General features: G+C 39.1%; 1 protein-coding gene across 4 annotated transcripts in view; it reads right to left on the minus strand.

Moving 5' to 3' along the window:
* The window catches only part of ikzf2 (IKAROS family zinc finger 2), a 160638-nt gene that overhangs the window by 138057 nt on the left and 10572 nt on the right, over window positions 1-12009 (minus strand). For all 4 annotated transcript variants that reach the window (XM_028808004.2, XM_028808003.2, XM_051930318.1 and 1 more), the window contains exon 2: window positions 7249-7297. In XM_028808004.2, coding sequence (XP_028663837.1) covers window positions 7249-7282 — 34 coding nt within the window. In that variant the 5' untranslated portion in view covers window positions 7283-7297. The remainder of the gene's footprint in view (window positions 1-7248; window positions 7298-12009) is intronic.

A 12009-nucleotide genomic window follows, 5' to 3' on the forward strand; every position in this document is an offset into this window, starting at 1 on the left:
AAACATGGCATTTTCTAACCTACTTAATTGAAGTTCAGACAACACATATGATAAGCAGAAGGGTCATTTATGGGTTTTTTGTAACCCCTTGAAATTATTTTTGTGCACACAAAGTTTATTTTACACTTAGCAGCCATTTAATTGGTACATCTATCTAGTATCCGCTTATCTAGGGCCCAGCTCTGCACCAACAATAGCTTGGATTCTTCAAAGCACGGATTCAACAAAATACTAGAAACCTTCATTGGGGACTTCAGTGATGCTGACTTGAGATTTGTTTTAGCCACATATTTATATTCTCTTTAATCTAATCTTAACAGCCAGGGTTTGATGGTATTCCCCTACTAGTGGGCATTTTTGGGACTCTTTCTGCTCAAGAACTCTCCAGTTCACAACAGGAAGAAGTTCCAAGGTTGATCCATAAGTGGCTCCAGAGCTACGGTATAAAGTCACCTCATTTTCAGAGGAATACTGAGCTTGGAGGTGGGATGAATGATTGGAGGCTGAGAAGCCTGAGCCGGACAGAAAAAGACGGGAGGCCATATTGGGAGTGGGTGCTGTGATACTAAGTGGCAGAAATGGGCAGCTTCTCTGCCAGGTTGATAGGAGTTTGAAAGGTGATTTAGGCAAATCCAGAGAGTCGTTTGTTGTATTGCTTTCCATCTTGGCCCTATTGTAGGTTGAAGAAAACTTGAAGGCGCACTCTGAATTCCACATAATAATAAAAAGAAAAATTACTAAGGACCGAACTATATAAAGCAATTACACAAATGACTTTATAATCGTGCAACGCTAACAACAAAACTATCCCCACTTTAACTCTTTTCTCTAAGTGCCTTTCTTTCACTGATCGATTTTCAAGCCTCCATAATTTTCTTTTCTTCTTGCCATATGCAATGATTCATTTCCAATTTACTTGGGAGTGCAAACATTACAAAAGAATTCAGAATACTTTTTCTCGTTTTTTTTTTCCATCTTAACTTCTCCTGAGACTCCCAAAAAAAACACTTAAGCATTCCAAAAATGTTTGAAGCTATGCACCTGGAGGAATTTTGAGGATGGGTGTTTAAAGAGGTACTGGACTACACCTGGCACTGTCCTGGATTGTTAATCTCCCTGAAGCAAAAACAAGATACGGGAAGACTCCATGAAGCCAGCAGGCTGGATCTCATTCACCTTTTAATGCTTAGCCCTGTGTGCCGGTGTGCAGGAGTGGGCCCAACTACAACGGACTGTGGCCTATTCCAGGGAGTTTGCACCTGCCTTATATGTAGTGCTGCATGAACAGGCTCCCACACCTCGTGTGACACTGAATCAGATCAAACCATTTGGAACATATTTTCTTATGTTACTCTTTTCGCTGTTCCATTATTTCACCGAGTAATATTTTCCGTTTTTTTTGTGTGAATGCGATCTTTACTCTCATTTTGTCGAGACTTTTCTACTTCCATTATGTCTAACCTGCTCTGCATGTGTATCACGGGACTTGCTTCCAAAGGTTTTAAGTATGACGTGACTTGTCCGTCTCGCGGGACGTGAAAGTGTCTCTCTTCAAACAATCTCTCTTCCAAAGATCACGTCTCGTCGTCAAGTAAAAAGTCTTGTTGCAAGATTTTTATTCATAATATATAGAGATATGGGTCACCCTGTAGTTTGACATCAACAGTCAGGAGAGCAACCTGGAGGTCCTGTGATGAAATTCTGGGCTTCTTAGAGCCTTTTTATCAGCAGTGTTCTGCTCTCAGGCCGAAACTTGCGAAGGTGGCCTGACCTGGACATGTTGGCAGTTGTTTGAAATCTTCTCCACTTATAAAGGACCTCATGGACAGTGGAAAGGCTGATTTGCAAACCTGTCTAAGTCCTTTTCAAGACTCACAGGCATCAAGAACCCTACTTCTGAAGGCCTCAAAGGCCCTTTCAATCATGGCATGGCGAAGCATGTTAAGGTCTGGGGTTTTAATGCTCGGGCTAAGGGGGTGAGTGAGCGGTGCACACGTCCAGGCATTAATTAATGACTGCCATTTAACATCAACGTGGCAATCAGGAGGCACCTGCCCCTATAAGAGTAATAAAAAAAATTTAAAATTTAAAAAAGCCTAAGTATGATGGAGGGAATAACAAGAACAAGAAATTGAAAGAGTATGGAGGTTAAGAGGAAAAGGAATCACAAATGAGCTGGAGCAGCAGAGTGGTCCCCAGGTGGAGGGGGACAGGGCAGGGTCACTCCTGCTGAGGCACTCCAAGTGGGCTTCCACAGACGCTGAGGTATGGCGGCAGGAGACAGGAGCAGGGCTCGTGGGGTCTCCACAGAGGGCGACACAAGCTCCACAGAAATCTGTAGCCAATTAATTAATTCATTCATGCATTTTCCACCGCTTATCCGAAGCTGGGTCATAGTGGCAACAGTCTCAGCGGTGATCAAGTGAGGTGGATGGTGGGCGGCTCTTGCTGTTGAGTAAACTGTCCTAAGGCAGTGGTTCTTAAACTCAATCCTTGGGACCCCCTGTGGCTGCAGGTTTTTGTTCCAACCAGATTCACAATCGGCGATAGTAGTCGATAACAACTGATCTCATTTAATTAGCTGGTCTTTTTTATTGTTCTGTTGTTCTTAATGTGGTTTCCTCCCACAGTCCAGAGACATGCAGATTAGGTCGATTGGCGATTCTAATTTGGCCCTAGTGTGTGCTTGGTGTGTGGGTGTGTGTGTGTCCTGCGGTGGGTTGGTTCCCTGCCTTGCGCCCTGTGTTGGCTGGGATTGGCTCCAGCAGACCCCCGTGACCCTGTGTTTGGATTCAGCGGGTTGGAAAATGGATGGATGGATGGATGGTGAAAGTGAAATCCACATATCTGAGTGGCAGAGACGCTCAGTAAAATTTCCTTCTTGAGTACTGTCTGTCCATCTGTCTGTGCAAGTAAATGTGTCGCTGGACTCTGTATATCTGATATTACAGTAACATCAACTACTACTAAGATGAGTAATAAAGTCCAGGCTCCGAAACATTTGTTGGAGAGAAGCCCACATTTTAAAGAGCTTTCACAATTCCTGCTTCCTGCTCAAAAGATGAATTGATTTTCTATGACAAGTTACAAACAACCAAGCTGGTTACAGTTAACACTGCGTCTTTAGTTATGGAGAGTTCACACATTTTTACATCTTTCTTATAGATACTCATTAGTTGAAAACTAAATGAAAATGAACAGCTAACTACCTTTAACAATCAGCTTAAAAGAATACGTTTCCATGAGGAGTACAGTAGCACCGTTAAAGATGTTACACACCTGAATGACTTCTTAAATACGGCGACAGCCAACTCATTTCAGGCCACCTTTGTAATTAACAGTGTAACAAAGCTAAACGACTATATCAGGGTAGAGATCAGCATTTTATATAGTGCCTTTCTTACAGAGAGTCATTCCCTTTTACAAGCCCAATTCCAGAAAAGTGAGGACAGTATGGAAAATTTCATGTCATTTTCGAAAACCGGTAAAGCCAGACATTGTGACGCAATGCCAGAATTGAACACACTCATCCATCCATCGATGATATTTTTCTCGACCCACTAATTCAGAGCAGGGTCACTGTGAGGGACTATTCCAATGAGCACCATGCGCACTGCCAAAGCGTTTTCTGCGCATACCCACAAATCACGGCCAATTTAGCAGGGGCCTATTTGGACGGTGGGAGTAAACCGGGGCAACCCTGTGGAAACCCACGCAGACAAGGGGAGAACATGCAAACTCCACGTGGGGTGGACCTCGGAAGTGAATCCTGGCTTCCTTACTGCGAGGCAGCAGTGCTACCACTGTGCCACCAAGCCCGGTCTTAGGTATTATGGGGCCCTAGGCGAAAGGGGGGGGTGGAGCCCCCCTGGAAGCTCTGTGAAATGAGTGAAAATTAGACCAAGGAGTCGATCCGGGGCCCTAGGTGGTCGCCTACTTCGCCTATGCCTAAGGCCGGGCCTGATTGGGACAAATAATGTTGTAGTATATTTAAGTATATATGACAATTGCTCACTCGGACAATTTGTTTTGGGGGCCCCCAAGAAGGCGGGGGCCCTAAGCTATAGCTTGTGTAGCTTATACGTAAATCCTGCACTGTGTGCCACCTATTTAAAATATCTCTATTATAATAAAAAAATAATCCTGTGACGAGACGAGACTTTTTGGAAGATTTTTTCAAGTTCCGCGAGATGAGACTTTGGCCATTAGATTTTTTTCAAGTCCTGCCCTCCTCTCAACCATTTTCAACCAGGCACATGGTCCTCTCACCTCTCTTTCGTGTGAATGCTTTTGTCAGACTCAGTTCCTGCTCTCTTAGCTCTTAAAATTTTTTATGTTTTCCTCACTTTAAGTTCCCAATTAAAGAAGAAGTATTCTGTCCCAATCCTATTGAAGAATTTCATCATGACGGGTTATCAACAGAAGAAATGAGTACACGGGCTAATGAATTAATGTGAAAATCATTGATCGGTTACATGGCAAATTGGTCAAATGTGTATCAATAGTTCAGCGTTTCTCAACCTTTAAGTATTTGCGACCTGAGTTTTCATAACAGTTTTAATTGCGCCCCCCTAATGTTTTTTTGAAACCCTAATAAAATGTATTCCTATATTTTTTGCTGCCGATACACCGCTACAAGTTTAAAATTTCCCTACGAATAGCGAAATTGCACCGCATATGGGGTGCGCCCCACAGTTTGAGAACCGCTGCAATAGACTACGCTGAAACAGTTGGTGGTGATAGTGTGGAAGATGAAAACATCAACTTACAATACCACAAAGAATATCTACAACAGTTAACACTGTCTTACTGTAGAAAGAAGGATGAATCCAAGAAAGGTAATGTAGTACATCTTTCGCAGATAACATTAGACACCAAAGGAGATCTTGATATGCCATTCGTATTAAAACGTTTACAGTTTCCCATTAGAATAGCTTTTGCAAAGACAATTAACAAATCACAGGGACAAACACTCGAAAAAGTCGTTTAATTTAATTTATCCCTCAAACTATGACACTCTTCAATTCTACCCGGGGGGGTAAACGTTAACATTATTCAAAGTTATTGTCTGTTTTTACCTACATTTTTATTACTCTTTAATTTAATATATTTTTTTGTATCAGTATGCTGCTGCTGGAGTAGGTGAATTTCCCCTTGGGATTAATAAAGTATCTATCTATCTATCTATCTATCTATCTATCTATCTATCTATCTATCTATCTATCTATCTATCTATCTATCTATCTAGAGCGAAATTCACTCACGGGCAGTTATACGCTGCGTTTTCACGATGAAAGTCCAAACACAGAATTAAAATTCAATGCGATATTGACAAAAATTTTATTCAAAAAATTGTTTTTACTGAGTTTTACAGTAAAAGTGTAAGTTTAAAAAGTATTTGCGTGTTAATTTCAAAGCCAAACAGAACGAAATCGTATTATCAATGAATAACACAGCATGAAACATAATTTCCTTTCAAATTATTACATTTTACTCTTTTTTAATATGGTTAATTACTCGGTGTAATGTAAAATAGTTCTTATTATGCATATGTAACAATTCCCATGAAAATAAAAATCTATCATCCGCAGTCCCATACGCGAACGGCAGAAGCGCAAAAAAGCTAGCGCATAGCACCGGCATGGGGGTTGGTGGACGAAGTGAGCAGGGGGCGAAGCTCCCTAGTGCTAATAAAAATAAAAAAGGAGTGATTTGTAAATTCTAGTCAGCCTGTACTTCATTGAAAACCCTACAGCAACCCAGTATCTGATGTTCAACATTGGGAATTTAATTGGAGATTACGCACATTCTGAAGTGGTTTTTGCTCTTTACGCAGAGACTCCTTGAATCTTTTCATTATATTGTGCACTGTAGAGGGTGAAATGGCCAAAAACCCTAATGATTTGTCTTTGAGGAACATTGTTCTCCACATGCTGGATTGTTCATTGGCGTATCTGTTGGCAAACTGGTGATCCTTGGCCCTTCCTTGCCTTTTTTTTTTTGGAGGCCCCTTTTATATCACAATGCAATTTTCTCCTCCGTTTTACATCACATCTTGTTATTTCAGGGGGGCACGGTGGCGCAGTGGTAGCGCTGCTGCCTCGCAGTTAGGAGACCTGAGGTTCGCTTCCCAGGTCCTCCCTGCGTGGAGTTTGCACGTCCTCCCCATGTCTCCATGGGTTTCCTCCCACAGGACAAAGACATGCAGGTTCGGTGCTTTGGCGATCCTAAATTGTCCCTAGTGTGTGGGTGTGTGCATGGCATGGGCTGGCACCCTGCCCGGGATTTGTTCTTGCCTTTCGCCCTGTATTGGCTGGGATTGGCTCCAGCAGACCCCTGTGTTAGGATATAGCGGGTTGGATAATGGATGGATGGATGTTATTTCATTTTGTCCCACTGTTATTAGTGCTAAACTACACCTGTGCCCACTTTCTTGGAATGTGCAGGCACCAATTTCAGAATAATCATATATCATGTTACACATGTGAGCCTGGCAGACATCTTAAGGGCTCAGCTGAAGGTAAATACCCGCCAGGGGTTGGCGCCGTGTTGTAATGCCTTCTCTCTTCCTCTGTCTGCAGAGTGGGAGATTGATGGCCATTCCACCAAGGAGCTCACTTCTGTTGCCCGCCCATCTGGACCTCCACTTACTGCTTGGAATCCATTTAACCAGAAGCTCAGCCATTTCCTTTCAGTTGGCTGTTGGACTCACGTCTGCTTCTGAGTGTCTTTGCAAAAAGTCAAATCTCATTGTTTTGCTTTACCCAAACTTTGTTTTTGTGTCAATTCTCTTCTTTTACAATCTTCAAAAAATAATTCAGTTGATTAGGCAAAACATGAAATACCATTTTCCATACAGTCTTCTCATTAAATTAGCATTTTCCATACTGTCACAACTTTTTCTGGAATTGGGGTTGCACATTTCTGGGGTGCTCATAGAGTCATGTCTGCATTAAAAGAAATAAAATTCTTCTCTAAACAGCACACATTATAAATTTATCAGTGCAGCACAAAGAGTATAATCAAAGATGGCAAACATGGGTGTAGTACGGGTGGTAGGATGTGATTCTGTTAAAATAAATTTCCATTTATAATAAGAAAAGGGCTTCCTATCAAATCTCACTTTTATCTGAAGAGAAAGGAGACATGGAGGTCACATCCCCGGACCTCGGACATGACTTCCAACTTTAACACCAGTTTTACAAGCAAGCAGCAAAAGCACGAATAAGAAAACAGATCATAACTTACTAGTCAGGTAGCCATCAGCAGCCTCTGTTTCCATAGTCGAGGGACAGGGCTGAAAAGTGACAAAAACACACCGGGTTAGTGATTAAAACCAAAAATTAAAAAAAGGCTCACTGAGTAACAAAAAAGAAGACAAAATAGCAAACTGAGAGTATGGCAGGATGTCTGTTATGGACGCCTATTATCACTGCGTGAGCGTTTGGAGAATTAGAGAGGCCTTTTGAAGAGAAATTACATTTACAACAGAAAAGAGCAGTGGAAACGTCATGGGCAAGGATGACCTCAGCTCGTTTAACGGGTGCCATTTCAAGCAATGGGGTTATTTTTTTTTTTATAGAGTGCTGTACCTTCCGCTTTCAAAATTGAGGAATGTAAGTAAAAGTATATTAGCATTTGTGTAAACCTCGAGACTTGCACTGTCTATACAAAGCCTGCACAGGACTCATCATTTCCATCCTGCTTTATCTTGTAGTGACTTCTAAGTGAAATGGAAAGCTGGAGCGTCACAGAAATGTTGCTCAGAACCTACAAGCCTCCTTTTATATAAAGCTTTTTTGTAAAAGAAACATCTTTCTAATACTTCATATTAAAAATACATTTATACCGTAGGTAGAAAAACATTATGTGTGTGTGTCTGTGTACATAAACAAATATGCAAATACACATAAATCATGCATACGCACGCATACATGTATAGAGAAATACATTATAAATTTGTGTGTGTGTTTATGAATATAGATAAGTGGCACATACGCACACATACATGTATAGAGAAATATGTTAGAAATACATTATAAGTGTGTGTGCGTGTGTTTGTATGCATGTGTGTTTATGAATATACATAAGTGGCACATAGACACACATACATGTATAGAGAAATACGTTATAAATACATTATAAGTGTGTGTGTGTGTACATGAATATACACACATATACAAATATGCATAAACCGTGCATACGCACACATACGTGTTAGAGAAGTACATTATAAATATGTTGTAAGTGTGTGTGTGTGTGTTTATGAATATACATAAGTGGCACATACTCACACATACATGTATAAAGAAATATGTTATAAATACATTATAAATGTGTGTGTGTGTTTATGAATATAGATAAGTGGCACATAGACACACATACATGTATAGAGAAATACATTATAAGTGTGTGTGTGTGTACATGAATATACACACATATACAAATATGATTAAACCGTGCATATGCACACATACGTGTTAGAGAAGTACATTATAAATACATTATAAGTGTGTGTGTGTTTATGAATATACATAAGTGGCACATACGCACACATACATGTACAGAGAAATATGTTATAAATACATTATAAGTGTGTGTTTATGAATATACATAAGTGGCACATAGACACACATACATGTATAGAGAAATACGAGATAAATACATTATAAGTGTGCGTGTGTGTACATGAATATACACACATATACAAATATGCATAAACTGTGCATACGCACACATATGTGTTAGAGAAGTACGTTATAAATACATTATAAGTGTGTGTGCGTGTTTATGAATATACATAAGTGGCACATACGCACACATACATGTATAGAGAAATATGTTATACATACATTAAAATTGTGTGTGTGTGCATGAATATACATATATATACAAATATGCATAAACTGTGCATACGCACACATGTGTTAGAGAAGTACGTTATAAATACATTATAAGTGTGTGTGTGTGTGTGTTTGTATGCATGTGTGTTTATGAATATACATAAGTGGCACATACGCACCTATACATGTATAGAGAAATACATTATAAATACATTATAATTGTGTGTGTGTGTGGGTACATGAATATATATACATATACAAATATGCATAAACCGTGCATACGCACACATACGTGTTAGAGAAATACTTTATAAATACATTATAAGTGTGTGTGTGTGTTTATGAATATACATAAGTAGCACATAGGCACACATACATGTATAGGTAAATATGTTTTAAATAACATTATTTGTGTGTGTGAGGGTGTGTGCGCGTATGGCTGTGTATGAATATATATACACACGTATACATAAAGGGTGCATACAAACACATACATCTATAGATAAACACATTACAAATACATTATAAGGGTGTGTATGTATGTATATACATATATACATTAATGGTGTATACACACGTGTACAATACATAATAATTCATTACATTTATATAGCGCTTTTCTCAGTACTCAAAGTGTATAAATAAATATGTTATAAATATATATATATACCTACACACCTAGGTAAATATGTTATAAATACATACAATATATTATGTGTGTATGTCAGTGTGTGTTGCATGCATATATAAAAATGGTACATCCACACACACATATCATTATAAATACATACAAACATAAAAAACAAGGCACAGACAAATGAACACTCTGAAAAGTTAAATGCGCATTTTCTACATAAGCAAACATGTAGATGAATGCATGTGTCACCCAGGAAATTTTTAATGTAACAACACCTTTCACATAAATGACGTTCTTGATTGAAGAAGCTGCTGTGATTTTTCATAAGTAAGAATAATTTCTTGGGATAAAAAAAAGTTTGCTTGTTTGTTCTCTCGATCCGTCTATGATATGAGTTTGATTTCTGTCGAAGACTGAATGGTGACAGTGCCATATAAGCCAACATGGCTCAGAGAGCTGAACAGAGTCCTTCAGTGGGAGCGCTCAATTTAATTTAAGTAAGGAGTCTAACAGAGTCAGTGAATAAACCTGTCAGACTGAATGGTGTAGTGAGGTCACCATCCTGCAATGAAGAACAGCAGCTGTCACTTCCTCGGGCTACGGTAATGTAGCTGTAAACGCACCCTTTGGCTTAGCGGGCTGAGTCACTCGTGTTTTTACTCCCTGCCTTGGATGACCTGTACAAGGGTAGAGAACCATGTCCAGAAGGTGAAAGATGTACGACAGCTTTGTGAAGGTTCAAAAATCAGGAGTGGTCTCCCTAGACTTTCTTGTATACTCAGATATGGGGAGAAATATTTGAGGCTTATATTTTTATATTATTTACATTAAAGAACCTTCAACAACAAATCAAATTAATAATATATTGAATAATTATTATAAAAGTAAAGTTGAATAAAACGAACTCTGCAGCTGCATGAATAAAAGGTAAAGTACCATTTCCGGTTAGCGGAAATAGCCCAAAAGTTGATAGAAATCTACGTTTTGTATCTCATACTTATATGCAAAATTTGGTAAAGTGTTCTCAAGTTATCGTGTTTACACACACACACACACAGACATAATTCCAAAAATGGCATTTTTCGGACACAGGGAGGTCTAAAACATCAAGATTCATCAAAATCTCAAAATGGAATTTTTGGAGGATTCCAATACTCTCCCTATATTTCGTATACGAGAAAGTCAGGGTGGTCTAAACCGTCGAGATTCATCAAAACCTTGACATCGAATCTTTGGATGATTACAATACATTCCCTATACTTTGCATATGAGAAAGTAAAAATAGAATAAACGTTAAACAGTGATTGACATTAATCATAAAAATGTGAACATTGTATAATTACTATTATCATCAATGCATTATTCAGAAGAAGTGCGTCAAGAAAAGCTACTGGGAAACCTTCGTATCTATAGCAAAATACCTTTATAGTGCCTCACAGGGACTACTTGTGTATCAATGGCTGAGTCAGACGTCTTCTTCATTTTTTTTAATGCTTGTGTATGTTTGTGGGGTGTTCATGCTGTAGTTTGTTATAATATTTCTATATTTCTTGAGCTTCTGTAAAAGATCTGTGCATATTGCCTTTGATTTCCATCTCTCTCTCTATTTCTATCTATCTAATATACAATAGAAACACTAAGGTCTAAGGTGTCTAGTCCCACAGAGCAATCTGATTGGTCAGTTTGGCTTTGGCGGCGCAACAAAAGATGAAGTGCGAGTGAGACGCTCAAGGAAGAGCAAAGGCACACGCGGAGAGAGTTGGCTTCAAAAACACAAAGTACAAAACAGGACAGGAGGCGAGAAAGGCGCCTCGAATATAAAGACAGAGTCTGGGAAGAAGGCTTATTAATGAGACTGCGGTTGAGAGGGGGAATGCTGGTCAGGAGATGTTCAGACACACGCAAATACAATGGAAAGGTGCTGAAGGAACACGTAGGACAAGACATAGCAGACATGTTTAAATTATTCAATTACCTGTCTGTGACAAGTACCGTGACTTCTTAATAATAATATAATAACAGTGTATATATATCAGACTTACAATTTACAGATGTCAGAAAGAGAATCAGTATTAGCTGCTTTAAAATCAGAGTCAAACCAAGAGGTAAGTCCAAAGAAATGGAGCCCCAATCCTCTGTTCTGTACCCTAAAGTAGGCCCCTCATCTGACTGATCAGCTAAAATTGTCCACTCAGTCTCTTCATCGGGATTAAGACGGTTTAAGAATGTTAAGCTAACGTGACAGTTCATTCATTTTTAACGTAAGTGCCTCTCTTTTACTGTCGGTGTAAATCCACTGAACATTTAAAGCAGTGCCTTTTAGATACAAATAGGAAAGACCAGAATTATTTTTTTGTGTTCAAAGTTAAGGGGTATTGTCTGGTAAAAAAAACACACACATAGCACAAATGAGTCGACTACTTCAACTAAATATCAAAACATGATATGAGAATACTAAGTAAATATTCTTAATATAACACGGCCATTGCAAGATCCTCCACAAACTTGGAGTAAAGATACTTTTACAGT

This window comes from Erpetoichthys calabaricus, chromosome 8 (genome assembly GCF_900747795.2).
Source record: "Erpetoichthys calabaricus chromosome 8, fErpCal1.3, whole genome shotgun sequence".
Classification (NCBI taxonomy): Eukaryota; Metazoa; Chordata; class Cladistia; order Polypteriformes; family Polypteridae; genus Erpetoichthys; species Erpetoichthys calabaricus.